Source organism: Macrobrachium rosenbergii, chromosome 5 (assembly GCF_040412425.1).
Source record: "Macrobrachium rosenbergii isolate ZJJX-2024 chromosome 5, ASM4041242v1, whole genome shotgun sequence".
In the NCBI taxonomy this organism is placed as follows: domain Eukaryota; kingdom Metazoa; phylum Arthropoda; class Malacostraca; order Decapoda; family Palaemonidae; genus Macrobrachium; species Macrobrachium rosenbergii.
The window spans coordinates 50406494-50433538 of record NC_089745.1 but is presented as its reverse complement, the minus strand read 5'-3'; the positions used below and the strand labels follow the sequence as shown (position 1 = coordinate 50433538).

General features: G+C 37.4%; 1 protein-coding gene across 1 annotated transcript in view; it reads left to right on the top strand.

Moving 5' to 3' along the window:
• LOC136838771 (dual oxidase 2-like) overlaps positions 1 to 27045 on the top strand; it is a 79808-nt gene that overhangs the window by 22186 nt on the left and 30577 nt on the right. The window contains exons 7-20 of the mRNA XM_067104274.1: positions 684 to 804; positions 1874 to 1993; positions 3579 to 3689; positions 4366 to 4574; positions 5506 to 5608; positions 5835 to 6016; positions 6277 to 6380; positions 9360 to 9428; positions 10608 to 10738; positions 11570 to 11773; positions 12611 to 12715; positions 23463 to 23650; positions 24409 to 24594; positions 26804 to 26953. Of these exons, the coding sequence (XP_066960375.1) occupies positions 684 to 804; positions 1874 to 1993; positions 3579 to 3689; positions 4366 to 4574; positions 5506 to 5608; positions 5835 to 6016; positions 6277 to 6380; positions 9360 to 9428; positions 10608 to 10738; positions 11570 to 11773; positions 12611 to 12715; positions 23463 to 23650; positions 24409 to 24594; positions 26804 to 26953 (1983 nt within the window). The remainder of the gene's footprint in view (positions 1 to 683; positions 805 to 1873; positions 1994 to 3578; positions 3690 to 4365; positions 4575 to 5505; positions 5609 to 5834; positions 6017 to 6276; positions 6381 to 9359; positions 9429 to 10607; positions 10739 to 11569; positions 11774 to 12610; positions 12716 to 23462; positions 23651 to 24408; positions 24595 to 26803; positions 26954 to 27045) is intronic.

Below are 27045 nucleotides of genomic sequence, written 5' to 3'. Positions count from 1 at the left end.
TACTTTCTGTCTGACACACACCAGTACGTTCAATTGGTATCTGCAGAGTAGACTACTTTCTGTCTGACACACACCAATACGTTCGATTGGTATCTGCAGAGTAGACTACTTTCTGTCTGACACACACCAGTACGTTCGATTGGTATCTGCAGAGTAGACTACTCTCTGTCTGACACACACCAGTACGTTCGACTGGTATCTGCAGAGTAAACTACTCTCTGTCTGACACACGCCAGTACGTTCGACTGCTATCTACAGAGTAGACTACTTATCTGCAGAGTAGACTACTTTTTGTCTGACACACAAGACTGGTGAACCTTGGATATTTGCATCACAAATATTAGCATACAAGGTTGCTGAGTTTCCTTGAACTTACAAAAAATATTTCTTTAAATACAGTTTTTTAGGCATTAACCCATTACTTTAACCAAATCCTCCCCCCACCCCCTTTCCTAACAGAACTAGAGGTTCATTCACAGCTGGTTCAGCAGGATTGGTAGTACCAGTAACTCAGAGAAACCTTTGATTCATGCTTCTACCAACTGGACCCAGCTGGTGTGTTTTTCCATCTACAGTGGATTGTGGTGTCTGGGATTTCGCACATTGCACGATTAGTCTAATTTAAAATAATTGGCTTGCATATAAAAATAATTTTATGTTTAGAAAATAACATTTTATTTCAGCTTGGTGAGGATTTTCCAGCAGAGAATGTGCAGGCCCTTCCAATGGCAAATCCACCAGCCCCAACTAATCACAGTCAGTATACGAAACAAGGCTTCACTTCTCCTGTTGACAGATTCTTCAGTGAGTATTTGGAGTTTAGGATTTACAGCCTTCCTTACAGAGCACCTTGCAATTTTCTGAAATACATGTGTTGAAGTAGCATATCACAGTATAAAGTATAAAGATTTTCTAAGAAAATAAAACAAATATATTGAAAATACATATGATTGCTGTGGATTTTGGTTCTTAGCCCAAATACAGTAATATCATAATTAATTAAGCAGTTTGTTACTTTTTAAACTAATCCTTAGCATTTACTGTGAGACCCTTGTAACCCAGAATTTAAAGGAATACGGTATATTTTTTTCTATGTACCGTATAGAATTTAGTTTAAATGAATGGGCATCCCATTGTAACGATCATTAGATTTGGCCTAAATTTTCACCCATTTGGAAGTCAGTGCCACTTTGAGTGCTTGCCTGCTATTTGCCTCAAGAATCCTTCTTTAAGAAGGCCTCCTGCACGACAGTTCGATGATATGATAATCACTTATTCATCATGATATATAGAAACGCTATATAATTGACAAATATATGTGAGAATTCAACTTCAGCCTCCAAGCAGGATTTGAACTTGAGGACAACCGCGAAAAGGCACTTAAAGTGGCGTGAACTTCTAAAAAAGGACACAGCAAAAACAATAATAAAAAAAAAAGCTTTCTCTCGTAGTGGGGTCGGTAAAGCTTTGTGCTTGCAGCTCGGAATACACGAATTCAAATCTTGCTTGTGAGCTGAAGTTTACTGCTCTCTTTTAATTGCCAATAGCAGGAGCCCTTAATCATGGTAGAAAAGTTATTGTAATGCTAGCCGTACTGATGTGCAGCAGAGCTTCCTTTGAAAGTATACTTAAGGTAAACAGCAGTTATACGCCTAACATGCCACTGACTTCCGAAAGGGAGAATATACTGTTCCATGTTACAGTCTTAAGAATAGTAACCTTTCTGTCATTTGTCATGAGTCATTCATTAGTTCCATGGTTCAAATACAGTTAAATTTTGAAAAGCATTTTGTTTTTAGCTGTTCTTTCACATGTTGCAATCTTTATTGCTTAATTTATTCTTTCCATGTTTTCTGTTTTTTTTTTTTTTTAGAATTAGGAAATCCACGAGGGAATGAAAATCCTTTCCTACTGACCTTTGGAATCCTCTGGTTTCGATGGCACAACTTGCTTGCTGAGTATTTTCAACAGAAGTATGGCCATATTTGGAGTGGTATGTTGTAATTCGTCGATATTTTATGTATTTTTAGACTGTTTTGGCGAGCAAACACAGAATGAAGCTGTTGTCACTGATGTGTTTATCGTAGGATATTTGAACATTGTTGTAACCTCTCAGCTATTATTAATTTTAAGAAGTTGAATGAATAAAAATGGTGAATGTTACGTTTTATGGTGAGTTTTGTGGACTGAGTTTGATATCCAATGTACATGAGAAGTAGACAAACGTCTTATTTTCCTGACTATAGTGCGTAACGCTCGTCTTTAACCAACAAAATGCCATCTTCAGTATCTGTAGGGTTCCCTCACCATCTCGCCTTGTTAAACACAAGCAAAAATGGTAATTGTTGAACATTGAAGCATCTGGCCGTGTGTTTTTAATTGCGTAGCATTTTTTTCCTACATACTGTCTTAGGCAGTCTTATTGCCCTAAGTATTGCTCAAGTACATTCTTACTGAGGAAAGATGCCACCTAACTGTCAGTATGAAATTTTCTTTTGTTAGGAAAGGATTGGATACTTTGGTTTACGGCAATTTTTTGTTGTTTTTAAAATGTTCAGACAAATCACTGATTTAAATAGCAGAATTTTTACTTTGATTGGAGGGCAATTGATGTACGGGGCAGTTCTCCGATAGGCAAGAAGTTAAAAAGAGTTGCGTGAACTCACATGAAAACATGGGATCTCTCAAGAGTTCACAATATGTATTAAACAGCGCCAATTTATTAGGATTAACCCAGAAGCTGAAAAATGAGTCCCAAAAGGAGGTTGTAACTATCAAAGTTATTGTTTTATGGACTATACACCCACCTGATATATATGAAGTGTGTAAAGGCAGCGATCCAGAGTTGATGAAGACGATGAAGATTGTGAGAGTGGGATGGGAATGAAGTGGGAATTAGGAAGAAGTTACCAGACTACCTTCAAGCTGCCACCGAAGGCAGATAGAAACCTTAGTGAGTTATTTATAGATGTTGCTGAGGGAGAAGGAGAACTTGGCAGATATCTCCGACTTGCACTGTATTAGACTTCGGCAAATGAGGCGCCTTCACTAGAACAACAGCGTATCTGCATGATTTTTCAGATTACGCCGGTTGAGCATGCCACCTGAAATTATGTTAGGTTAGATTATGTTAACCCTAACAGGGATAGGTGTAAAGTAGCTGGTTTCTCTTAGATATTACTACAAGCACTGAAGAACTGATATCAGGCTGAGCAGTGGAGGTTGATCACACAATTGGCATGATCAGTGAAGGAAGATCTGCATTTCAGAAATATACTGGCATAGGTAACTGTTAACTTTGATACCAGTTATTGCTAAATGCTGTACAATCAATACAGTATAGTAAAATTCTCTCTCTCTCTCTCTCTCTCTCTCTCTCTCTCTCTCTCTCTCTAATAATACATACTGTGCTGTATACTGTAAAATTTGACTCATATCTGGGGTTCTTCATTGGAAGAATCTCACCTTGCTGCTAAAGGAAAAGTTTAATGTTTGCAGCATGAATTTTTTCTATAAATAAATCTTTGTTTTACTAGTGTTATTTAAGAAATTGATTATGAAACCCTGTGAATTTTCAGATGACAGAATATTCAATGAAGCAAGAAAGTGGGTAATAGCCACTTATCAGTCGATTGTTCTGTATGACTGGCTACCAAAATATATGAGAGCTGAGCCTTCTAAGTACAAAGGTGAGTTTTCATGGCTTACCTTTTACATAAAATATCTGGTAAAGTATACTGTAACATTCACTCTCGGTGATTGGAAACTGATTTATATTGCTGAAATAGTGCATGCTTTCACTTGCAGGAAAATTTATAAGAGAATATGAGGTAACTTGACCAGGCATTTACTACCTGTTTAAACTGTGAATGCTCGCAGTGTTACTGTGGTATGGGTATTTTGTGCCCAACAGTTAAAGTATTCAGAATGATGTAGGCTAGAGGAACAGACCTCTCCCCAAGCAACAAACCTCACCACAAAATGACAGCAGAAATTTGTTTTCCCTGCTCCTGCCTGTAATTTTTTAATTTCTGTATTTACATTTTATGACACGGGGGGTGAGGTGTTTATTTTGGGAGTTTAGGGACGTTGCCTAGGCACGTGTTAGACTGTCCCTACTGTTTCACTGTTTCCACTATTTTATTGGCCATATAAAAACTACAATTTATATTGAGATGAGTTCGAATGTTTATTATTTTCCTATCTTTGAGTATCTAACATTATTTATGAAGGATATACAATTGATTTTTAATAGGCTTAATTTTAGTTATTTACTGTTAATTTTGAGGAAAAAAGACTGTGTTTGATTTATAAACCTTGGAAGAGTACATTTTTATTCTTAACCTGGGTAACTTTCCTTCACAGGATATAATCCCAACATAAACCCACAAGTGAGTCATGTATTCCAGTCAGCTGCCATGCGGTTTGGCCATACACTGGTTACATCAGGAGGTTATCTTCGTACGCAGAATAGCAAGAATTGTCATTCTGTAGCTTCATTCAGACTCGGTGCTTCTGAATATTCAGGCAGGGTCACCGGTGTTAGGACTTGCAATTCCTTCTGGCGTTCACCTGTGAGTAGGAAGTGTGAGCTTTGACAGGCTAGTAAAGTTTTGAATGCACATACTGTATCATTGATATTTTTCAAGTAAATTGCCAGTATAATTGAGTTGGAATATGTTTACTATGGAATTTAGATCTGAAAGTTTTTAGCATTTAGACTGGTAAGAAATACTTTATATGTTACTCAGTTCTGATGAGAAGAAATTTCAGTTTTTCCATATACTTTATTTCTTAAATATCCTGTTTAGCAGTTAACACTATGGTCTGGCGTTATCCTACGTTATTTGGCTCCTTATTGTAAAACAAACATAATTTCAATGTGAGGAAAAATAATTACAACGGTAATTTCAGTCAAGCTATCAATTACTAATGCAACATGATAAAAATTAGTCTGGTAATGGCACAAGATAAAACTTCAAGTAGATCAAAGAGGAATAAAGCAAAACTAGTTCATGCATTAATACAATGACATACAGAAAACACAAAACAGAAAAATATGAAGTCAATTTACAGTGAATAATTCTTCAACTAATACCACTATAACACAAGCAGCAAAGTAGTTTTAACTCACACAAAATCACAATAGCCTTCTGTATATGTTCATGAGACAGTTGCTTGGGCAAGACAAAATGACACATGAAAATGCCTCTGAAGACCCGTTTTGCGAGAGTTATAGAACAGTTGTGAGGAGATTGTTGGAGTGCATGATGATGTATGATGAAGATGAAATCAGAATAAAACAGCTTCTTGATACGGTTCTACATTTAAGTGTATTCAGAATGTTGAATATGTATATAAAAATGTTAGTTATTTGCACTATTACTTTACTGCATGTACAGCTCTTTGAGGATGTTGGTGTGTATTGTACTTGTTCCTGTCTTTGTTTTATTTTTTTTTTATTTTAACTCCCCAATATAAATATTTGCTTTTATTCCCATGTAGGAATTTTTCACGGAAAATCGCCATAATTTTAATTGGTTTTTGATGGGACTCAGTAGCCAGAGCTCGGAAAAAGAGGACAACATAATCGTTGAGGATCTAAGAGGTAAGACTGGGTAATGCTTGGGATAAATTTGGCTTTGAAATAGACAAATAGAATTAACCTTTGAGAAGATAGATGAGAAAATATGACTCGCCGTGTTTCCAGAACTGAAAATTATTTGGTTCTTATATTGTATTATTTTTATGTAGGGTGAAGGTTTCCAACCTTTAGTTCCATCATAGCATCAATTTTTGTTTTGGATGTTTACGAATGCTTTTCTTTCCCTTAGGTAGTGTGTTTGGTCCCTTAGATTTTTCTCGGCGAGATTTGATGGCTCTGAATATCCAGCGTGGACGTGATCATGGATTACCCGATTACAATACTGCCAGAAAACATTTTGGGCTTCCTACTCTAAAATCATTAGAAGTTGAAGAGTTCAAGAGGGTGACTAGGACAGAAGTCGATGATGATGTGAGTAATAACAATAATATTTAGTACCTTTGTTTTCAAAGATACTAAACATCTAGTTATAGCTACCTTCTGAAATTAGCTGCCTTTTTAGATTGTAGCTCACCATGGAAATGTCAAAGAATAGGTTCAGCGAAGGAAAATAAACTTGAGATCTATGGTATGAAAGCCAAAAAATTTCCTTTCTGGGAATGGCAGGATATGTATAGCCTCTCCTTTTCAAGGTGATAGCTCGTTTTTTCAAAAAATGTTATTGGTTTCAGGTTCTCAGAAAACTAAAGCTTCTGTATAAGGATCCATCACAACTGGACATTTGGCCTGGAGGTCTTCTAGAGACAACCAAGGGACCTGGCCAGCTTTTTTCAAAGTAGGTTACCGGGTATTGCGATATTTTTTTTTTATTTTTCTTAAGGTTTAATGCCATTGCCTTTGGTTTCTATGCACTAATAAGGACTGAAAAGGATTTGGCCATTTGTGTATATTTCTATATTTCACTAATTTATTGATATATATATTATGAGATATTTAGTTTGAAAGGTGTACAGATATGGGAAGGGTATTTTTATTTAAATCTAGTTCTGTCCGTTCATTCCTTTGATAAAATTAAAGTGTTGTAGCTCGATTCCCTCTTTAGATGAGATATTGAGGCCAGTAAAAGTTCTTGCACAATAGTAAACTATAGGTGGAGTAAACTGTAGGTTGAGTACATTGTAGGTGAATAATGCATGTGCATAAGTTACTGATTGAATGGTAAGTGATTTGCTGTCAGATGATTTGGGGAATTTTTTCTTTAATTACGTTCAATGAAGAGGCAAAATAAATTCCCCTTCCTAGCGGAACATTTGAAAAATGAATACCAGAATAAAAAAAAAAAGTGAAGTTTATCCTTGCAGACCAAGCCCCTTCTTCTTCCAATACTGTATATAAGTATGGCCCATTTGATAGCTGGATCCTACCTCAGACAAATTTAATGCATGCCCTTGGGAAAATGCCAGAAGACAAGCAGAAAAAAGGAGCATAGTCATTCATTTGCTCATGAAATCATTTATGCCTCTTGGTACATCCATATAAGTAATAGATGTTTGGTTAAATTGTTGTTTGACACTTTGCAGCTGTCACAGCAGTTCATCTATTCATCTGTGACCAGTTATGTTTTACCCTATTATGTGCAAGAATAAGTTGCTGTATACTTGCTTGTGCCATTTTCCTACTTTTAAGATTACAGATGGTCACATGTAAGTACAACTGGTGTCTTGAATGAATTTATCTTTCTTACACCAGGGATTCATTTGCTTCATTGTGTAAGTCTCTCTCTCTCTCTCTCTCTCTCTCTCTCTCTCTCTCTCTCTCTCTCTCTCTCTCTCTCTCTCATATCAGATAACTCTGGAGTAAGATGGAGTTGTCATTTTCTACTTCCTTGGTATTTCCTTTCCATTAAAATACTTTCTGCCAGAACGAGATACAAGAGGGCACAAAGGCCTCCTCTCAGTGCTACTGGTGATGTTGAAGACCTGTCACAAACTTGAATAATCCCACCATTACTGTTTATATCACTGTTATAATTTTTGTGTGACCGACAGCCAGGCAGCTCACTCGAGAGGCAGATATGACCCACATTCCACATAGCTGGCACATTCTCAAGACCCAAAATCACAGCCATGACCTTTTTGGTTCAGCTTACTCTTACCTGTGCAAACCTCCTTCCCTCATCCCATGCCACATCTCCTGTGGCCTTCATCCACAGCCACCTTCATTTTGCTGATGTCAACATGCATTCGAGTTACCTAGCAACTCCATTGTGATTTATCAACAATGTGGTACATTGCTTTAATCTGTTAAGTATACCTTAGTTTAACCAGACCACTGAGCTGATTAACAGCTCTCCTAGGGCTGGCCCGAAGGATTAGACTTATTTTACGTGGCTAAGAACCAACTGGTTACCTAGCAACGGGACCTACACTTATTGTGGAATCCGAACCACATTATAGCGAGAAATGAATGTCTATCACCAGAAATAAATTCCTCTAATTCTTCATTAGTCGGTCGGAGAATCGAACGCGGGGCCAGCAGACGGTGCCCACCCGTCCAGTGAGGAATTTGCTTTAATCTGTAATTCATCTCTGATGCTTCCCTGTGTTTTTGCATTAATATTGCCAAATTTTGTTGCTAATACTCTCCTGACTTTTAAATTTAGCCAGCAACATGGATGCAATTAAAATAATGTCAACAAAACAAGGTCATTTTAGGCACTTGGGAGGTCAGAGGTGTATGAGCGCAATCACTGTCTTTGTGCTCTTGCAGATGTTGTTAAAAAGTTTTGTTAATTCCTTCTTTGAACACCCTTCTCCTGCCCACCTCCCCTCCCCCCCTTTTGTCTATTACTTGAAGCACGAGATCATAGATAATAACTACTTCAATAATGAGGAGCTAAATATAATTAGAGTAAAGGAGTATAAGTTATTGATTGAAATTAACTGAAATTCTTATGCAGCTGTATCACGTTTATATTACTGATATTCATTATACTTCTGCTGCATTGTACTGCTGCTGCACAGCTGAAATACAGAGTTATTGTGAGTTCTGCTGTCTATGACAGATTACTGTAAAAAATTTGTAAAAGTCAGTTGTGTGTTGAAAGTCTATAGAAAAAAATTGTATGGGAGAAAACTTTTACCTCGTTATAGTTTTGCTGAGGTGCAAATCTCTCGGTTAACTATAGTGGACAAATTAGTCTACAAAGGCAAAGTAGGGTTGGGGAAAAAATTTTTCATGCAAAAATAACCTTACACAACTATCTTGGGGGTTACTTGTGACAAGAAAATGTGATGTTGATAGGGTGACCATACTTATGGTATTTGATCTTTAATGTTGTACAGAATTTATCCATTATTATTATTATTATTATTATTATTATTATTATTATTATTATTATTATTAGCATGCAAGATTTTTGAAAAGTTAAAAATTATGCCTTCATCTGCATTTAGTACGTACATTTTTAATATATCTTTTTCGAGAAAAATTATTATTATTATTATTATTATTATTATTATTATTATTAGTAGTAGTAGTAGTAGTAGTAGTAGTAGTAGTAGTAGTAGTAGTAGTAGTAGTAGTACAGTATTATTATTATTATTATTATTATTATTATTATTATTATTATTATTATTATTCAAGATTTTAACAATACAAATTTTGCCTTCATCTACATATAAGCACTTTTTCAGTATCTCTTATTCCAGAAAATCACTGGATTCCTGATTTGATACGTGCTTAATTTGCTACTGGTGCCCCTCTTTGTGTTGTTTTATGAGTTCAACGTCAAATTTAACATTGCTATTTTCAGAATCATCCTCGACCAGTTTGAAAGAATTCGTGACGGTGATCGATATTGGTTTGAAAATGAAGAAAATGAGTGAGTAGAACAGATATTTTTCGTATTTGTTCTGTTTTCATTAACACAATCTTTTTTTTTTTTTTTGGTTATAGGATTAATTCGTTTTATTCATCATCATTATACTATACTTTCCAAGGTAAACTAGACATTGGTCAAGTTATGGAAGGACTGTGTTCTTTATACCTTAGATTTAGATGTGTGTGATGCATACTGCTTCTGGTAAATGTCTGCATTACTCCATGTAGCAGTAATGTAGGAGATTTTTAAGAAGTATAACTACGGAGTGCGAAGATTCTTGTTCAGTGTTTTTAGAAGATCATATTACAAATGAGAAAGTCTTGGGGATATGGTCAGAGACAAAAATAGCCAGAGGTCTCAGAGAGTAAGAGAATTTGGACATGAAATGACAAGAGATGAGGAATAGTTAGTCAGAAAGGAAGTGAATATGAAAGAAATAGGAAGGCCCAGGAAATCATGGGTACGAAGGACTAAAATGTGGACATGATTAAAACTCATTAGGAGTTGATATGATTAGAAGAGAGATGCTGCGGTACAGTGGTGATAGTAGGACTTCGGGTGGGGGCGCTGGGGGGGGAGTGACATACATAAGTCAGTACATTCTTACATTTAGACCTCAAATTACACACAAATAACTTTTGTGATTAAGAAAACGCACACTTTTTTAGTCAAGAAGTTCCAAAAACAAATTTGTTACTAGTACCGCTTAACTTGCAGTTCATTTTGTTATATAATCGTGATTTGAAATCCGAATTGTGCTGCATCCTTAAAACTAACGCAAATGTACTATCATCAAGCATGTTGTTGCGTAAACATGACCCTGAAGCAAAGGGTATTGTAGATGCAGTCACCGTTACATGAGAGCAAACGCCAGGTTTACTTAGATGAAATCATTGTGCATAGGTACCCAGTTATTGAAAAGAATGAAGGTAGAGAAGCCGGGCATCGTGAGCATAGTGTTTGATGTACATTTTTATTTTGCATAAAACTATGCATGGATTGTGAGTAGCGAGACATCCTGACTTGGTTTACCATAACGTGTAAGAATAGATATGTTTCTTTTTGGCGGTGTAATTTATTTATTTGTAATATTTGTGAAAATATACAGCATTTTTTCTTGTGTGGTCCACAGATATTTGAGAATAAAGGTTCAGTTTTTTTAACATTATTCATTTTCAGTGCTTTTACTGATGAAGAGCAATCTAGGATTCGCCAGGTTAAAATAATTGATATTATTCAGTCAGTCACAAACCTGATTGCTGGAGAAGACATTCAGGAAGATCCATTTACAGCTGTTCATCCGGGCAACGGTAAGTGCCGCATATCTCCTCTCACGTGTCGCATTTTTCTAGATTTTTTGCTTGCCAAGAGAATCAAGGCTAGCAAAATGTAGCCCACACTATAAGAATTGAAGATGTTTAGAAGTGTAGTTTTCTGATATGTATTCACAGGGTTATATTGTGAATACCTGGACTACTCATCTTTAGATTCAAATTTTAGATCACCTTGCCTTCAAAGTAAGGAAAGGATGCATTAGTATGGGCTAAGATTTTATGCCCTCACGTTTTCTCTGCTGTTCACTGGGACGCCCATAATTTGCTAATTTGGATGAAATGAGATGACATGAATGCTGATTTAGATGAAATGAGGAGATGCCCTGACTCATTCGTGAAACTAGTCAGCTGGGATAAATTACTGGAAATCTATTCCTTGAAGTGATAGATATGTAGTATGAGATTTTCTTACTATAGAAAAGAAGATTCAGTAAAAGGGTTTTTTGTAGGATTTAAAATTGGATGTATTCACAATTGGTTTTTTACCTTTTTTGATTTTTAAGTGCAAAATAATTTATACATCAATCAGTAGTTGTTAGTTTTTGCTCCTAAATAGCCTAGGTTATATACTGTACTTTGCAGACGAAGGTTATACTAAATGCACACGTACGCTGTGTAATTACTGACTTGCAAAGACTAAATACAGGTACCCTGGAAAGGTGACCAAATTCGATTTCTTGTTTTTTTTTTTATTATTTAGACCAGCTGTCTTACATGTGCTTTAGGCTTCCCACGTGAAGCCTAGATATAAGCTGTATTCTCGTTATATCATTTTCTCATTATATAATATTCTTTGTCTTTTTACAGATATTGGTGGATATTGCCAGACAACACTGAACGTAACAGTAAACTGCACTTTGGTTGATGATAATTCAACAACATGTAAATATCTCCCACAATTATGGGACGGGAACACTGAGAAATGCACAGAAGTGGGCACATACGATTATTTCAGTGGCTCTGAAATATCCTTTGTGTTATCGTTTGGTATAGTTGTCCTGGCATGTGCAGGTAATTTGAATTTTATACTATATTTATGCTCAGAGTGTCTGTATTACTTAAACCTTTTGTTTCGTCCAGACCACAGAGTTAAGTTGATTAACTCTCATAGGGCAGGTCCATTGCATTCCTAAAACGCATAAATTATAGCAATAAAATTTTAAGCTTGCACGACTCAGTTGCAAGAGAGTTAAACCAAGTGTGTAAAAGTGAAAGGCAGACTGCAACTCGGCTACAGACCAGAAGATCACGACAAAGAACTACACTGAATGGCTAGATTGCACTTTAAGGCTCATTGCAGGCTGTACCCTGCTATAGTATAGGGTACTGCTGAGTAGATTCAGTAAGATCGTGGTAATACTGAAAGGTGACTGTTTTAACATCCTCATAGTTACGCAAAAGTGGTTAGACCAGAAATCCTGTACCTTTGCTTAGCTACTCATTAGTTAAGTGTGTTCTGCTTTTTGTTACGATTGAATCTTCATGATATACAGTTGTCATGCGTTTAGTAAAAATTCAACGCATTGAAGAGCAAAGTCAACCTTCTAAACATATTTGAATTTATCAATAGATTTGGCTGACTATTGTTGCGTAAGGTAGAAAAGTTTTCTTGAATACTATGTCTAACCAAGAAAATATGGAGTGTAGCAGCTCATTGCATTCTGAAGTGTTCATTGCTGATATTACGATAACATAATTTATTACAACAGGTATAGATCCAATTGATATTGTCATATCAAAGCATAGAAGGGTTAGTACTGAATGGCTGGCGAAACACAGCAGTGTTAGTGGCACATGTATTACTTTATTCCACATTCATGGGAATCAAATATAAAAATGTAATTGCAGGTTTGAGGGCCTATGTGATTATCAAGGCCAAGAGGATGAAAAGCATTAAACAAGTGAAGGATAGCGAAAGGGTTTCGTTTGATGAATTGTCACACAAAGCTAAAGGTAAGGTCATTTCTATAGTGAAATTGTATTTTAAGAATACGTTAGATACTTTTCATACTATGTGAGAAATATTTGTGGTGCATTTGATTTGTGACTACATTAACATTTAAATGAGTAGATTGACATGTGTAAATGTTCTATGCAGTGAGAGGGTATTCTTTCTGAAATTACACGTAATGAAATGCTTGATTGCTGGTGGCAACGAGAGCCATATTTTTAGCTGGTTTTTGGCTAAAGTTTAGTGTTTCCAAGTGCTGCATTCCCGTGGAAGATAATTTACAGTCTACTACGGTATATGAATGGCACGTAGACTTTGTTACATCTAGTAATTTTTTAGTATCAATAATACTTCATTTTTAGGCATCATAATTTGGACATGTGATTAAACCCTTGGTTCTTGGGTGAAAGAAGTTAATATTTGCAAGTGGCCCATTTCATTAATGCATGAAAGGAATAGCCAGGTATATTTATATAAGGAGTTAAATGGTATTTTGATAAAATCGCTTGAATAGTTTTTCCATATGTTTGTATCTTTGGGAAGTTACCCACCCTCAAAGTTAACATACCGTATAATAAAGGAAAACAGAAGTTAAGGAGGAATACTAAGCTAATTTGTTTTGGTGTTTGACGTGTGAGCACAGATATTTTCATCTTTATTTTGGTTTCATAACTTTGGAGCATTGCTGATATAGGAAATCCATCAAAGTGATTTTAAAACGAATTAACCAAACTAAAAGAAATCATAAGAAAATATAAAAAAATTTAAACACGCTTTTATTAAAATGCACCAAAAAGTAAAACATAGTTTTTTGAGACACCAGGATTTTCTTACAATTAAGCATGTCAATAAAATAAAAGCGTGGGTGCCAAACATGGAAGGAAATGCTACAAGGAATAAAAAAATATATTTCTTGTAGCATTTCCTTCCATGTTTGGTGCCCACACTTTTATTTTTGTAGACATGAATAACTGAAAGAAAATCCTGGTGTCTCAAAAAATAATTTTTTACTTTTTAGTGCATTTTAATACAAACGTGTTTTAAAATGTTGTAATATTTTTTTTCATTTTGACAGAAATTGTAACCGACTTATGATTGTAACTAACGAAATTGAATGTGATACCTGTCGGGCCAAACAAAATTTTGAAAATCCGTAGAGTTAACTTATTCTACCGAGTCAAAGAAGAGTTATTCACTTCATACAAATCCTGAGATACTGGGCGAGGTCACTTGTAGGGTCACCAGAGGTCACTGCTGGCTTACTGATCATATAAGACTGTATTGTCACTGGGATTGAGTAACCCTGCAAAATTTCAAGTCCATCGGACGAAGGGAACAGGTCGAAAATGGAGTTAAAAGTTTTGACCCAAACAGACAGTCACAACAGTCAAGTTGCATATAAGAGCATGTAATAACCAAAAGAACGATCACATGCAAATTTCATAATTTTGAGATTTTCCAGTATTGTACTCCTCAGGACAAGTGGGAGGTGTAAACCAAAAAAAAAAAAATTATTATGATTAAATGATTCAGAGATTGTTTTATGTACTGCAAAGACCTATTAGGCTTGATGATCAGCAGTTGATACTGTTAGAAATACAGTTTATGAGAGTAACAATTTTGAATCATTATCCGTCAACCTTCATTTTGATCCAGTCAGGTTTTTCAGATGCAGATTATTTTACAAAAATATAATAGTCGAAAGAAACAAAAGTCAGCCAAGAGGTTTTTTCAGGAAATCCAGTTTAGTACTCCCTAAAATTCTTATACAGGCTGTATTGAGGAAAAATACTCCCAGCATCTGCTTAGGTTCCGCCAGAAATTACTGGCCCAAGGTGCTCCGGTTCAATGTGTTGGCGCTCACTGGAATTTAAGTTGTACAATATGCTATTTTTGTTTTTATTATGGCAGCTATCTCCACTTTTTTCATTCTGTGAATAGCTGCTGATTCACTTTGCTTGTGGCAAAAAAAAAAAACCTGTTATCCCAATGGAATTAAGAAATTGCACAGTATTGTAGTTTTCAAATACTTTCCTTAATGCTTTGACTTGAGTTTTAGGTGGTCCGAAAGTTCCACCCACGAACATTTCACCCAGAAAATTCCACCCACAAAAATTTCGCCCATGTAAAATTCTGCCCAAGAAAATATAGAAGTTATAGAAACTAATACGGAATATAGAAACATATGATGTTAAACGTATATTTTATTCATAAACTATAAAAGCTTACAATATGAATGCATTTTAATTCTTTAGAATGAGTTTAAAACAAAGGGATCTAAAATATAATACTTTTTCTTGGTTTTTAATGCAAATTATGCGCTATCCGTTTGAGAATTCCATTGTACATGATTGCTGGTCATTTTCAACAAGATTTTCCAATCTTTCATTTATAGACATGTATTTTTTCTTTTCTGGGAGGCATCTCCTCGTCTTTTTTTTCTTTTCTAGGAGGCATTTCCTCGTCATTTTTTCTTTTCTGGGAGGCATCTCCTCGTCATTTTTTCTTTTCTGGGAGGCATCTCCTCGTCCTTTTTTCTTTTCTGAGAGGCATCTCCTCGTCATTTTTTCTTTTCTGGGAGGCATCTCCTCGTCATTTTTTCTTTTCTGGGAGGCATCTCCTCGTCATTTTTTCTTTTCTGTGAGGCATCTCCTCGTCATTTTTTCTTTTCTGGGAGGCATCTCCTCGTCCTTTTCTCTTTTCTGGGAGGCATCTCCTCGTCCTTTTCTCTTTTCTGGAAGGCATCTCCTCGTCCTTTTTTCTTTTCTGGGAGGCATCTCCTCGTCATTTTTTCTTTTCTGGGAGGCATCTCCTCGTCCTTTTCTCTTTTCTGGAAGGCATCTCCTCGTCCTTTTCTCTTTTTTGGAAGGCATCTCCTCGTCCTTTTCTCTTTTCTGGAAGGCATCTCCTCGTCCTTTTTTCTTTTCTGTGAGGCATCTCCTCGTCCTTTTTTCTTTTCTGGGAGGCATCTCCTCGTCATTTTTTCTTTACTGGGAGGCATCTCCTCGTCCTTTTCTCTTTTCTGGAAGGCATCTCCTCGTCCCTTTCTCTTTTCTGGGAGGCATCTCCTCGTCATTTTTTCTTTTCTGGGAGGCATCTCCTCGTCCTTTTTTCTTTTCTGGAAGGCATCTCCTCGTCCTTTTTTCTTTTCTGGGAGGCATCTCCTCGTCATTTTTTCTTTTCTGGGAGGCATCTCCTCGTCCTTTTTTCTTTTCTGGGAGGCATCTCCTCGTCCTTTTTTCTTTTCTCTGATGCATCTCCTCGTCCTTTTTTCTTTTCTGGGAAGCATCTCCTCGTCATTTTTTCTTTTCTGGGAGGCATCTCCTCGTCCTTTTCTCTTTTCTGGAAGGCATCTCCTCGTCCTTTTCTCTTTTCTGGAAGGCATCTCCTCGTCCTTTTTTCTTTTCTGGGAGGCATCTCCTCGTCCTTTTTTCTTTTCTGGGAGGCATCTCCTCGTCATTTTTTCTTTTCTGGGAGGCATCTCCTCGTCCTTTTTTCTTTCCTGGGAGGCATCTCCTCGTCCTTTTTTCTTTTCTGGGAGGCATCTCCTCGTCCTTTTTTCTTTTCTGGAAGGCATCTCCTTGTCCTTTTGTCTTTTCTGGAAGGCATCTCCTCGTCCTTTTCTCTTTTCTGGAAGGCATCTCCTCGTCCTTTTGTCTTTTCTGGAAGGCATCTCCTCGTCCTTTTCTCTTTTCTGGGAGGCATCTCCTCGTCCTTTTTTCTTTTCTGGGAAGCATCTCCTCGTCCTTTTTTCTTTTCTGGGAGGCATCTCCTCGTCCTTTTCTCTTTTCTGGAAGGCATCTCCTCGTCCTTTTCTCTTTTCTGGAAGGCATCTCCTCGTCCTTTTTTCTTTTCTGGGAGGCATCTCCTCGTCATTTTTTCTTTTCTGGGAGGCATCTCCTCGTCCTTTTTCTTTTCTGGGAGGCATCTCCTCGTCCTTTTTCTTTTCTGGAAGGCATCTCCTCGTCCTTTTTTCTTTTCTGGGAGGCATCTCCTTGTCCTTTTTTCTTTTCTGGGAGGCATCTCCTCGTCCTTTTTTCTTTTCTGTGAGGCATCTCCTCGTCATTTTTTCTTTTCTGGGAGGCATCTTCTCGTCCTTTTCTCTTTTCTGGAAGGCATCTCCTCGTCCTTTTTTCTTTTCTGGGAGGCATCTCCTCGTCATTTTTTCTTTTCTGGGAGGCATCTCCTCGTCCTTTTCTCTTTTCTGGAAGGCATCTCCTCGTCCTTTTTTCTTTTCTGGGAGGCATCTCCTCGTCATTTTTTCTTTTCTGGGAGGCATCTCCTCGTCATTTTTTCATTTCTGGGAGGCATCTCCTCGTCCTTTTCTCTTTTCTGGAAGGCATCTCCTCGTCCTTTTTTCTTTTCTGGGAGGCATTTCCTCGTCATTTTTTCTTTTCTGTGAGGCATCTCCTCGTCATTTTTTCTTTTCAGTGAGGCATCTCCTCGTCATTTTTTCTTTTCAGGGAGACATCTCCTCGTCCTTTTCTCTTTTCTGGGAGGCATCTCCTCATCCTTTTTTCTTTTCTGGGAGGCATCTCCTCGTCATTTTTTCTTTTCTGGTAGGCATCTCCTCGTCCTTTTCTATTTTCTGGAAGGCATCTCCTCGTCCTTTTTTCTTTTCTGGGAGGCATCTCCTCGTCCTTTTTTCTTTTCTGGGAGGCATCTCCTCGTCCTTTTTTCTTTTCTGGGAGGCATCTCCTCGTCATTTTTCCTTTTCTGGGAGGCATCTCCTCGTCCTTTTTTTCTTTTCTGGGAGGCATCTCCTCGTCCTTTTTTTCTTTTCTGGGAGGCATCTCCTCGTCCTTTTTTCTTTCCTGGAAGGCATCTCCTCGTCATTTTTTCTTTTCTGGGAGGCATCTCCTCGTCATTTTTTTCTTTTCTGGGAGGCATCTCCTTGTCCTTTTTTCTTTTCTGGGAAGCATCTCCTCGTCATTTTTTCTTTTCTGGGAGGCATCTCCTCGTCATTTTTTCTTTTCTGGGAGGCATCTCCTCGTCCTTTTTTCTTTTCTCTGAGGCATCTCCTCGTCCTTTTTTCTTTTCTCTGATGCATCTCCTCGTCCTTTTTTCTTTTCTGGGAGGCATCTCCTTGTCTCTCCTCGTCATTTTTTCTTTTCTCTGAGGCATCTCCTCGTCCTTTTTTCTTTTCTGGGAGGCATCTCCTTGTCCTTTTCTCTTTTCTGTGAGGCATCTCATTGTCCTTTTTTCTTTTCTGGGAGGCATCTCCTCGTCCTTTTTTCTCTTCTGGGAGGCATCTCCTCGTCATTTTTTCTTTTCTGGGAGGCATCTCCTTGTCCTTTTTTCTTTTCTGGGAGGCATCTCCTTGTCCTTTTTTCTTTTCTGGGGGGCATCTCCTCGTCCTTTTTTCTTTTCTGGGAGGCATCTCCTCGTCCTTTTTTCTTTTCTGGGAGGCATCTCCTTGTCCTTTTTTCTTTTCTGGGAGGCATCTCCTTGTCCTTTTTTCTTTTCTGAGAGGCATCTCCTTGTCCTTTTTTCTTTTCTGGGAGGCATCTCCTTGTCCTTTTTTCTTTTCTGGGAGGCATCTCGTTGTCCTTTTTTCTTTTCTGGGAGGCATCTCCTTGTCCTTTTTTCTTTTTATGGGAGACATCTCCTCGTCCTTTTTTCTTTTCTGGGAGGCATCTCCTTGTCCTTTTTTCTTTTCTGGGAGGCATCTCCTTGTCCTTTTTTCTTTTCTGGGAGGCATCTCCTTGTCCTTTTTTTTCTGGGAGGCATCTCCTTGTCCTTTTTTCTTTTCTGGGAGGCATCTCCTTGTCCTTTTTTCTTTTCTGGTAGGCATCTCCTCGTCCTTTTTTTCTTTTCTGGGAGGCATATCCTCGTCCTTTTTTCTTTTCTGGGAGGCATCTCCTTGTCCTTTTTTCTTTTCTGAGAGGCATCTCCTTGTCCTTTTTTCTTTTCTGAGAGGCATCTCCTTGTCCTTTTTTCTTTTCTGGGAGGCATCTCCTTGTCCTTTTTTCTTTTATGGTAGGCATCTCCTCGTCCTTTTTTCTTTTCTGGGAGGCATATCCTCGTCCTTTTTTCTTTTCTGGGAGGCATCTCCTTGTCCTTTTTTCTTTTCTGGGAGGCATCTCCTTGTCCTTTTTTCTTTTCTGGGAGGCATCTCCTTGTCCTTTTTTCTTTTCTGGTAGGCATCTCCTCGTCCTTTTTTTCTTTTCTGGGAGGCATCTCCTCGTCCTTTTTTCTTTTCTGGGAGGCATCTCCTTGTCCTTTTTTCTTTTCTGAGAGGCATCTCCTTGTCCTTTTTTCTTTTCTGGGAGGCATCTCCTTGTCCTTTTTTCTTTTCTGGGAGGCATCTCCTTGTCCTTTTTTCTTTTCTGGGAGGCATCTCCTTGTCCTTTTTTCTTTTCTGGGAGGCATCTCCTCGTCCTTTTTCTTTTCTGGGAGGCATCTCCTCGTCCTTTTTCTTTTCTGGGAGGCATCTCCTCGTCCTTTTTTCTTTTCTGGGAGGCATCTCCTTGTCGTTTTTTCTTTTCTGGGAGGCATCTCCTTGTCGTTTTTTCTTTTCTGGGAGGCATCTCCTCGTCATTTTTTCTTTTCTGGGAGGCATCTCCTCGTCCTTTTTTCTTTTCTGGGAGGCATCTCCTCGTCCTTTTTTCTTTTCTGTGAGGCATCTCCTCGTCCTTTTTTCTTTTCTGGGAGGCATCTCCTCGTCCTTTTTTCTTTTCTGGGAGGCATCTCCTCGTTCTTTTTTCTTTTCTGGGAGGCATCTCCTCGTCCTCTTTTCTTTTCTTGGAGGCATCTCCTCGTCCTTTTTTTCTTTTCTCTGAGGCATCTCCTCGTCCTTTTTTCTTTTCTGGGAGGCATCTCCTCGTCCTTTTTTCTTTTCTGGGAGGCATCTCCTCGTCCTTTTTTCTTTTCTGGGAGGCATCTCCTCGTCATTTTTTCTTTTCTCTGAGGCATCTCCTCGTCATTTTTCCTTTTCTGGGAGGCATCTCCTCGTCATTTTTTCTTTTCTGGGAGGCATCTCCTCGTCATTTTTTCTTTTCTGGGAGGCATCTCCTCGTCCTTTTTTCTTTTTTGGGAGGCATCTCCTCGTCCTTTTTTCTTTTCTGGGAAGCATCTCCTCGTCCTTTTTTCTTTTCTCGGAGGCATTTACTCGTCCTTTTTTCTTTTCTGGGAGGCATCTCCTCGTCCTTTTTTCGTTTCTGGGAGGCATCTCCTCGTCCTTTTTTCTTTTCTGGGAGGCATCTCCTCGTCCTTTTTTCGTTTCTGGGAGGCATCTCCTCGTCCTTTTTTTCTTTTCTGGGAGGCATTTCCTCGTCCTTTTTTCTTTTCTGGGAGGCATCTCCTCGTCATTTTTCCCTTTCTGGGAGGCATCTCCTAGTCATTTTTCTTTTCTGGGAGGCATCTCCTCGTCCTTTTTTCTTTTCTGGGAGGCATTTCCTCGTCATTTTTTCTTTTCTGGGAGGCATTTCCTCGTCATTTTTTCTTTTCTGGGAGGCATTTCCTCGTCCTTTTTTCTTTTCTGGGAGGCATCTCCTCGTCCTTTTTTCTTTTCTGGGAGGCATCTCCTCGTCCTCTTTTCTTTTCTGGGAGGCATCTCCTCGTCCTTTTTTCTTTTTTGAGAGGCATCTCCTTGTCCTTTTTTCTTTTCTGGGAGGCATCTCCTCGTCCTTTTTTCTTTTCTCGCAGGCATTTACTCGTCCTTTTTTCTTTTCTGGGAGGCATCTCCTCGTCCTTTTTTCTTTTCTGGGAGGCATCTCCTCGTCCTTTTTTCTTTTCTGGGAGGCATCTCCTCGTCCTTTTTTCTTTTCTGGGAGGCATCTCCTCGTCCTTTTTTCTTTTCTGGGAGGCATCTCCTCGTCCTTTTTTCTTTTCTGGGAGGCATTTCCTCGTCCTTTTTTTCTTTTCTGGGAGGCATCTCCTCGTCCTTTTTTCTTTTCTGGGAGGCATCTCCTCGTCCTTTTTTCTTTTCTGGGAGGCATCTCCTCGTCCTTTTTTCTTTTTTGAGAGGCATCTCCTCGTCCTTTTTTCTTTTCTGAGAGGCATCTCCTCGTCCTTTTTTCTTTTCTCGGAGGCATTTACTCGTCCTTTTTTCTTTTCTGGGAGGCATCTCCTCGTCCTTTTTTCGTTTCTGGGAGGCATCTCCTCGTCCTTTTTTCTTTTCTGGGAGGCATCTCCTCGTCCTTTTTTCTTTTCTGGGAGGCATCTCCTCGTCATTTTTTCTTTTCTGGGAGGCATCTCCTCGTCCTTTTTTCTTTTCTGGGAGGCATCTCCTCGTCCTTTTTTCTTTTCTGGGAGGCATCTCCTCGTCCTTTTTTCTTTTCTGGGAGGCATTTCCTCGTCATTTTTTCTTTCCTGGGAGGCATTTCCTCGTCATTTTTTCTTTTCTGGGAGGCATTTCCTCGTCCTTTTTTCTTTTCTGGGGGGCATTTCCTCGTCATTTTTTCTTTTCTGGGAGGCATCTCGCCTTTTTTTCTTTTCTGGGAGGCACCTCCTCGTCTTAAATGTACTGTTTTTGTTTGTGTAAGAGCATCCTCGTTTTGCAGTGCAGAACAAAATGCCAACAAATTTGGATGCATACTTGTTAGAGAGGCTCTTAGAGCACTGTTAAAACCTTCAACATGATTGTTCGTCCTCAGTTCGTCATTTAGAGTACGTTCTCTTACATTCCATATTTCTTGAGGGAAAAGAGGTTCTACACTTCGTCTGCGTTCCCTTCTACCGCGCTGAATACCAATGTAAGTTTTTTCAAGATATGAAATAAATTTTGTCGGTAGATCGTCGTCATAAGAAAGAGGTTGAAAAGCATCAACTGCGTCTTGGGTGGGTAAAAATACCAAAGTACTAAAGCATTTCACTTTTATTGCTAAAGAAGAGTCAGTGTTGTATTGTACCTTTGTACACAGTTCGCAAATTTTACGCCAGCAGGGCTGACCAAAATGAAACAAAAATCCTGATATAGTAGCACTTTCAAACACTTGTAATAAATGTTAGGGCCATTGTTTAAAGCTTCAGTAAATAATGAGAATTTACTTTTACAGTTCTCGTGGGTGGAATCTTGGGAAAGTTGAGTCTAAATCTAAATACTATTATGTAAAGAAGATGGTTGTTTAAAGTAATTAAACAGCAGCGGAATTGTTTACAGGTAAATTATTCAATTCTTGTGGTCGGAAATAATTAAATAATAAACAAGTAATAAACGGGTGAAACTCTGTTGTAAATATTATATATAACATTGTTTTCGTGGGTGGAATTTTACATGGGTGAAAAATTCGAGGGTGGAATTTTCGTGGGTGGAATTTACATGGCACCGCATTTTAGTACGGCTTTTGATTTTGGGCATTTTTTATTAGGAAATATTTGTTTTCCCTCTGTGTTATGTCATGCATAAATTTATGGTGTGGCTGTTGCATGTCTTGAAAGTGCCAAAGTTAAGGGGGGTGAAGATTATGACCCTTGTGCTGTAACTTTATAAGTGCATGGCAGCCATGTGTTCCAACATAACATTTATGTTCGTTATATGTCTTTTAAGCTGTGTTGTGTCTCAAGAAATTTGAAAGAGGAGGATATCCTGATCCCGGTCAGTGCTATGAATGTTTCTCCTGACGGTTCTGACGGAATCCTTCTCAAAGGAGAATCAATGGTGGGAGGGAAACTCTTAAACCTCGTTTCTGGATTTGAGTCCTGATACCCTTCATGTGTGGGAAATTTTCATTGGCTTAAATTCTCATTAATACATATTCCAGTCACATTAAACTGTACATTACAGTACATAAACAGGAATTTTTATCATAGCTGGTACTTTCCTGTACCATGGTTGGGAATGAAGTTCGTATATGAGTCATGGGTTTTGGCCCATGATGTTGTAATCATTAGTCATTCATACTCAGAAGAGAATTATCATGGGTCAGTCTGTGATTCATACTCAGAAGTGAATTATCATGAGTCAGTCTGTGATTCATACTCAGAAGTGAATTATCATGAACCAGTCTGTGATTCATACTCAGAAGTGAATTATCATGAGTCAGTCTGTGATTCATACTCAGAAGTGAATTATCATGAGTCAGTCTGTGATTCATACTCAGAAGTGAATTATCATGAACCAGTCTGTGATTCATACTCAGAAGTGAATTATCATGAACCAGTCTGTGATTCATACTCAGAAGTGAATTATCATGAGTCAGTCTGTGATTCATACTCTGAAGTGAATTATCATGAGTCAGTCTGTGATTCATACTCAGGAGTGAATAATCATGAATCAGTCTGTGATTCATACTCAGAAGTGAATTATCATGAACCAGTCTGTGGATCTCAGGAGTGGACTGTGATCTTAAAGAGCAGGATTTTTATGAATAGTTTTGTTTTTAAAGTAGAGGAGACACTATAGATATGAATGAATTGTATGTGGTGTATGTGAGATTTGTATGACCTGATTTTTCCTTTAAAGATACAGTATTATGTTTAGAAATGAGGTATTTTTAGCATGAATGGCATTGGTAGCTCTGGCATGAGTCTGTAATATCTAATCATTCAGTTATTCTCCCTTTTCTAGCATTTTATTCTATAGAAATTGGCTAGCTAAGGCAAGGGACAATACGGTGTGTTCCACAAGAGTATCATAATATTTTTAATGATTTTTGTAAGATCTTTCCTTTTTCTTGAAGTTTCAACTTCCATTGTTTCCATATGCTGCTCAAGCTGATTTTTCAATTTTAAATGCCTTTTGTAAGGTACCAAATCAGTAGATTATATTTTCTGAGAAGAACTTTGTATTAAATGTTAATATTTCAGAAAGAATAAGCTACATGGAAACTCGGGATGTGATAGTAAAATTCGTCTCAGACTCGAGGAGAATAGAGGTTGTGAGTATGAAAGGGGAGCTGCTCAGGACTATAGACTTCACAAACGTTGAAGTTGTTATCAGACATTCAGCACTTTACATGAGAATAGTGCATCAGGTTTCAAATCATTATGATCTGGTGAGTATTAGGATTAATCGAGAACATTTCAAGGTTTGACATTGACTTTTCAGCGTGTTCTTGAAGAAAAATATTTTTCATGCATTGTATCAGTTAAGATTTATATCATTTTGTAAGGTACCGCCACAATAAGAGCCATCAGAAATCCACATTTTACAGTTACACTACAGTCTGTACTCATATTGTTCTTCCATGGAAAGTAAACTACTGTAGTACTAAAGAAATTAGCATCTGCTATTGATGAGCTGTAAATATTTTTCAACTAGTTAATTCCAACAGGTATACAGGCAAAAATTGTTAGTGAACATTGCAAGGTAAAATAATGGAAAGGTTACTGTTTATTGAATTGCATAATTATTATTGATGTAAAAATCACCTGTTTTTATGCGTAATGAACGTGGTCTACAATTTTATTACCGTAGGAAAGGAAACAAATGTTTTCTACTTGAATTTTATTGCAAAAACTCAGTGTGTGGATACTATTTTTGTTGCGTTGTTCACATGCTGGTAGAATAAAGAACGACAAAGTAGCTTTTGCATTTTATCTTCTGTTCTGATTCAGATGTGTTACGAATTTATTCATGTATTTATTTATGTTATGTTAGATTTACAATATATTTAGTATTAACTCGTGCATAATGTGTTTGTCAGCAAAATCTTTGTTTGAAGAGAACTTTTTTCTTAAACATAATGATAGGCTTATGATACCTTTCATGTGTGCGTGACTAAGAGGAATAGATAACATATTTTTATTGCAGTTCCTGATGTTCCAAGACGTGTTTTATGCTTCGAAATACCATATGGGTCTTAACAATTTCTTTGAAAGAATTGGTCTAGTTCCAAACTACAGGCAGGAAACAAAGGAAAAACTTCGCTTAAATTTCACTACTGTTTATGACCGAGAGAAGAAGTTGGATGAGTTTTCAAGAGTTGTACTTTCCACTGTAAGTTTTCACGTCACTTGTTGTAATGTCCTTCAAGGTAATGTTATTTGTTCTTATTGTTCTAGAAATTGCTATTTAGATTAAAAATGTAGGACGTACTGGTAAGGAAAAAAAGTGTTATAGATATAGGGATCACCCAGTTTAAAATGAGATATTGTATATTGTGTATTGTGTCAGTGAGAATAAGGCCTAAACTATTACTAATGTCATTGTTTGGAATATGGATATTGTATGAGATGACAGTCACCTTCCACTGCTTTTGTACATCTGCTTATGCGATGTATGTATGTATCTATCTAATAAATAAATAAATAAATAAATAAATAAAAATATACACATACATTGTATATATATATATATATATATATATATATATATATATATATATATATATATATATATATATATATATATATATATATTATATATGTATTATATATATATATATATATATATATATATATATATATAATTTATATTTCGTTAAGTAAAGCTGTGTGTAGGCAGACAATTGCTACACTCCATTGTCCACTTATCTCTCTCTCTCTCTCTCTCTCTCTCTCTCTCTCTCTCTCTCTCTCTCTCTCTCTCTCTCTCTCTCTCTCTCTCTCTCTCTCCCTTGTATTTTGATTTTATTCTTCATATTTTGTCAGAACAACAACGTCCAACACTAGTCAAATAAATATCAAGTAACCATTCCTCTTCTCATAGCAGTGGTGAATAAAGTGATCTGAACAAAAATCTAATTTCTTTCGCTTCCTGGACAACTGAAATGAGCAGAAGGACGTTCAAAACAAAATCGTAGGTGCCCATTATGGGTGCTTTTCATTTAGTTTTCCTGGTCGTAGGCCTAGATGCATTTTTGCCGTCCAGCCACATCAATCCAAATATGCATTGTTCTGTTCTTGATTTTAGGTCCCCACATCTCTGTCCCAAATCGTTTTACTTACAGCTTCTGGGTTTTAGGGATAAAAGTTTTTCTTTCATATTGTGGATGGTTCAGCAATTTCCGTTTCAAAGATGTTTGCTCTGTCGTTTCAAATTACGCAACTGGATACAGTAGTAATTTCAGTTTACATACAAGGTACATCAATAAAGACAAACTTAGTGAAAGGCAACATTTTTTGTAGCTTAGTAAACATTGGAAATTTTCCCAGATCACTGCAGGTACTCTCTGGCTCACTATGAGCTACTTTATTGTTTCATGAAGGGTAGTTTAAAAAAAAACTTTTTTACTTAATATCCTGAGACTACGGATTTTGATCGATTTGTTTTCTTTCAGATGATTGACCTGTTAGATTGTAAAACGTGTTAAATGACGGTCATGCACCCATGTTTTCAGTGTTGTATGGTATATTAACACAATAGTCTCCAAACATTTTGGATCTTTTTATCCAAAGCCAAAAAAACCTAGCAGTTTAATTTTTGTCCATTAGGCTAGGTTAGATTAGGTTAAGAGAATTGAAGTTATGTGTAATTAAGGTCTACAAAGTATTTTTATACAATATTTTTTTTTTAATTCTGAACAGTTGTAATTACTAGGGGAATGTGTGACCCTGTTTCACAATTTTCCAAAGCTTGGAATCAGATTTTACACAGCACCCTAATTTCGTATTCCACATTATTCTTCATACAGCTGTTGCTGCAAACCCAGATTGTGATTTTCAGTCATTCACAGCTAAATATCTCTTCCTGGTGTTGTGACTGCATGGGTGTATCAGATTTAAGACTGTAATAAATATAAGAGAATTTTAGCTTGTTCTGGCATGCCTTAGCTCTTTGTTGGGAGAGTCAGTAGAGCTGTGGACTGGCACTCGCCAGGCCCGAGTTCGATTCCCCGGCCGGCTGATGAAGAGTTAGAGGAATTTATTTCTGGTGATAGAAATTCATTTCTCGCTATAATGTGGTTCGGATTCCACAATAAGCTGTAGGTCCCGTTGCTAAGTAACCAATTGGTTCTTAGCCACGTAAAATAAGTCTAATCCTTCGGGCCAGCCCTAGGAGAGCTGTTAATCAGCTCAGTGGTCTGGTAAAACTAAGGTACACTTAACTTCTTTTTTTTTCTGGCATGCCTTAGAATGCTCTGCACACAGTTTAGAAACCTATGTATTATCTTGACAAAATTTTTTTTCCTGATAGTATGCTCTACTGTATGCTCTATTGTATGCTCTATTGTATGCTCTACTGTATGCTCTTTCTCAATTGTCAGGCATTTGATGTCTCCTCGCCTGAGAAAAAATCAAAAGGGGGAGATGCAAAAGTCCTTCCAGAATCAAGTGATGTTCTCTTCATAAAAATCACAAAGACAGAATTGGCACATCAGCTGGGCATGCTTCCAGATTGTCCGTTTGTTAAGCAGGTAAGGCAGCTGAAACCTAGTAGACAGTAAATGACAGACTTTAAAAGTAGAGGAATTGCCTTAGAGTGTGATTCCATGTAAAAATGATTCTA